This window comes from Falco biarmicus, chromosome W, assembly GCF_023638135.1.
Source record: "Falco biarmicus isolate bFalBia1 chromosome W, bFalBia1.pri, whole genome shotgun sequence".
Taxonomy (NCBI): domain Eukaryota; kingdom Metazoa; phylum Chordata; class Aves; order Falconiformes; family Falconidae; genus Falco; species Falco biarmicus.
The window spans coordinates 17264390-17267429 of record NC_079310.1 but is presented as its reverse complement, the minus strand read 5'-3'; the positions used below and the strand labels follow the sequence as shown (position 1 = coordinate 17267429).

The 3040-nt window shown below is 51.8% G+C and overlaps 1 protein-coding gene across 1 annotated transcript; it reads right to left on the bottom strand.

Annotated features, from left to right (window-relative positions):
- Positions 1–1461: 1461 nt before the first annotated feature.
- On the bottom strand, positions 1462–2268 carry LOC130141909 (bcl-2-binding component 3, isoforms 3/4-like). The gene has a single exon (XM_056323205.1). The coding sequence runs from the start codon at positions 2266–2268 to the stop codon at positions 1462–1464; it is 807 nt and encodes a 268-aa protein (XP_056179180.1).
- Between the last annotated feature and the right edge of the window lie 772 nt (positions 2269–3040).

The following is a 3040-nucleotide window of genomic DNA, read 5'->3' as shown; positions in this document are numbered from 1 at the left end:
AAGTGGAAATTCGTAAATTATTCCGTGGATGGGAACTGTCAGTACCTGAACTTTGGGAAGTATATGAAACAGACTGGTATAGAGTTTTAAGACAGTGTACTATAAGATTCGCCTGGAAACGGACACAACAACCAAACAGGTGGAAATATATTTGAGAGATAACTAACTCTTTAGACCTTGGAAATTATTGACAGGATAACAGCAAAATTCCCCTGAAGACTACCTACTGCTGCCGAGAAGATATTGATATCCCGTTGTTCTCTGCAAGAGTAGACGAGGAAGGCAGAGAGGTACTGAACAGTGGGGAAATGAAAGCTAGTATCCTATTAATGGTATTGATTACCACGACTTTAAAAAAAATGAACATCAACCCTTCAATTGGACCTTAGGTCGATGAAAAGTGCAGCTAATGGTGATGAAGCAATCAGAACTGGAGAATGAAAATCATACCAAATGAAAATCCTGAATTAGATACAGCTTGTGAGGTATTGTCTAGGTTTGATCAGCAAATCACTTATAAATAAAAGAAGGGGGGATTGTAATAAGTAACTAAGGGTAATTTGCTGATCAAACAAGATAAGCAAGAGGAACGAAGCCATTGTGGTGGTCTTGAGAACTTCCTGTTTAACAAGAAGAGACATGCCCACAATGTTATCTTGCTACACCAAACATGGGAACGTCCTGTTTGACAAGAAACCACGATAACAGAAGCAGCAGAGGGGCGTACCAAAGATGTCAGAAGCGACCTCGGTGAAGATAAAAAGAGCTGCTCAGCTTGCTTGAATTCGCGAGCCTTAGGTGGAGCTGCGACTCCCCGGCCGCCCAGCGCGCTGTTTTTGCTTTCCTGCCTTAATAAATATTTAGTGAATTTATTTGGACTCAGTTTATTTCAATTTAACTATAACACCATGATACTTGGCAAGACTAGGTTTATGCGTGTGATGTTTGGCATTCCTTTGGTGTCAAGAACATTACTGAAACATAAAAAAAAATCTGTTTAATGTCCTGAAGAAATAAAATTTTACCGGAAGTGAGGTAAACTCCTAAATGGCCATAGCTACCTGGCTACAGACAGGAATAGGACTAGCCCTGGAGCTGAAGCTGGCCCAGCCCGTAGCTTGCCCCAGGGCAGTGAGGTCCCCGAGGGACCCTGGGGAAAGTGGTTGCAGAGACAGTGTGGGCACAGCCCCACAGCTCTTTGCATCAGAGGGGCCAGTGATCAAGGCCTGGGGGGACTGTGAGCCTGTTGAACTGCAGCTGTACTGTTGTGCTGGGGCACAGAGGGAACAATTTCTCCAATCGATTAATATTTAATCTTTTCTACAATGAACAAATACAATCTACAGTGTAGTTGCATCACACTCCCAACATTTTTTTAGAGCCCCCAAATAAGATGTTTTTAGTGAAAGAAAAAAAATTCTGAGCAGTGAACCAAGTCTTCGTTAAATAGAGAAAATTTTTCTAAGTAAGCTTCTTGAGGATTAATATCAACTTCGGCAAAAGCTGGACGGGTGATTTGCTAACGTCCGTAGGAAAACTGCCCCGGCGGCCCCGGGGCGGTTCCCGCTGAGGCTGCGGCCCGGAGGGCGCTTTGCCCCAGTGCTGACCTGCCTCCCATGGCAGGCGGCCGGCCGGCCGAGCCGCCGCAGCTGCTGGCGGGCTCGGGAGGGCGCCGAGGCCCGGGAAGTGGCTGCCGCTCGCGCTCCCTCCCTGTGGGGGCGGTGCGCTGTTGATGGCGTCAGCCTGCCGAGCCCAGACGCCCCACCGGCCCCTCTGAGCGGCTCCCGGCGGGCTCCCGGCTAGACGCGCTGCGGCGGGGCGGACTCCCCCACTGAGAGCACAGGGCAGATTTCGGCGGCCGCTGGATGAGAGCCCTTCTTCGTCGGACACGGCCGCTCTCCCCCCCCACGCCGGCTGCGGGAAGGAAAAGGGCAGAGCATGCCACCGGCGGGGTAGGAAGGAAGGTACCAGCCCCTCCGCCTCTCCCGGCGGTAGCGAAGGCGATGCTGCAGTGCGCTCCCTGGGCTCTCTTGCAGGTGTCAGGCTATCACCCACAGCAGCCGCGATCGCTGCCGTGACCAGCGCGGCCCCGGGTGGTCCGAGGCGACGAGCGGCGCGGGCCTGTACCCCTCTTTGGGGCGTCAGCAGCGGAAGGCGCTGCCCGTGCCCGCGGGGCCCCACGCGGCGGGCGGCTCCGCGCGGCGGATGCGTGTGCATGAGCTCTGCACCGAGCTGGCGCAGCAAGCGCCCCCGCTCCGCCACCTCCATCTTCCAGGGCAGCAAGACCTCGCAGCACGATCGCGACGGTGAACGCCGGAGCAGCGGCTCCGAGACTGCCTACCAGACCCAGAGAGGCCTGGATGACTGCAAGATGGTGGGTACTACAAAAGGGCTTGCCTTAATTTTTATATTTTCCGAGTGTTCTCGTCGCTGGCGGCGATGCCGCTCCTCCTGCCAGTTTGTCTATTCCCGTCACGTGAAGTTGCACTATTTTATAACTGCGGTCCCCGTCGGGGATGCTGCCCTGTTAGCATAACTCGTAGCGTTTCAAACACGGGAGAGGGGAGGGAAAAACGAGATCTATGGGGAGCCGGCTGGGTGCTGCAGGACAGGTTGGCTAGGGACCAGAGCTGGGCGCCATGTCCTGCAGGAGCAGGATCCCTCACCCCAGCACATGCTGCCTCCGAGGCGCTGCCAAGCAGCTGGAGTTGCATTCTGCTAGATCCGACCAGGTTTTTATCATGCTTGTATATTGGGATACGTTGAACTCCGGGTGGTAACGATGGCTGCAGAATTATGAGCAGTTACTCTTGTGTGGTTTTATGTAGTTTGGAAATCGAGGTCAAATTAGCAAAACAAATATAAATAAATATCCTGTTCTATTGCTCCCTGCCTTCCATCTTTGCCACCACATGAAGCAAATAAATGGTCTTATGTGCTTTCTTTCAGAAGACAGCAAATGCTTTGTTGCCTTAAAATATAATCCCACATAGGTGATCAATGGAACTAAACAATAATGATCTTTCCATCATTGTAAAAG

Excerpts from the sequence above, each read along its gene's own strand:
- LOC130141909 (XM_056323205.1), bottom strand. The coding sequence starts at position 2,268 with ATGGAGGTGGCGGAGCGGGGGCGCTTGCTGCGCCAGCTCGGTGCAGAG.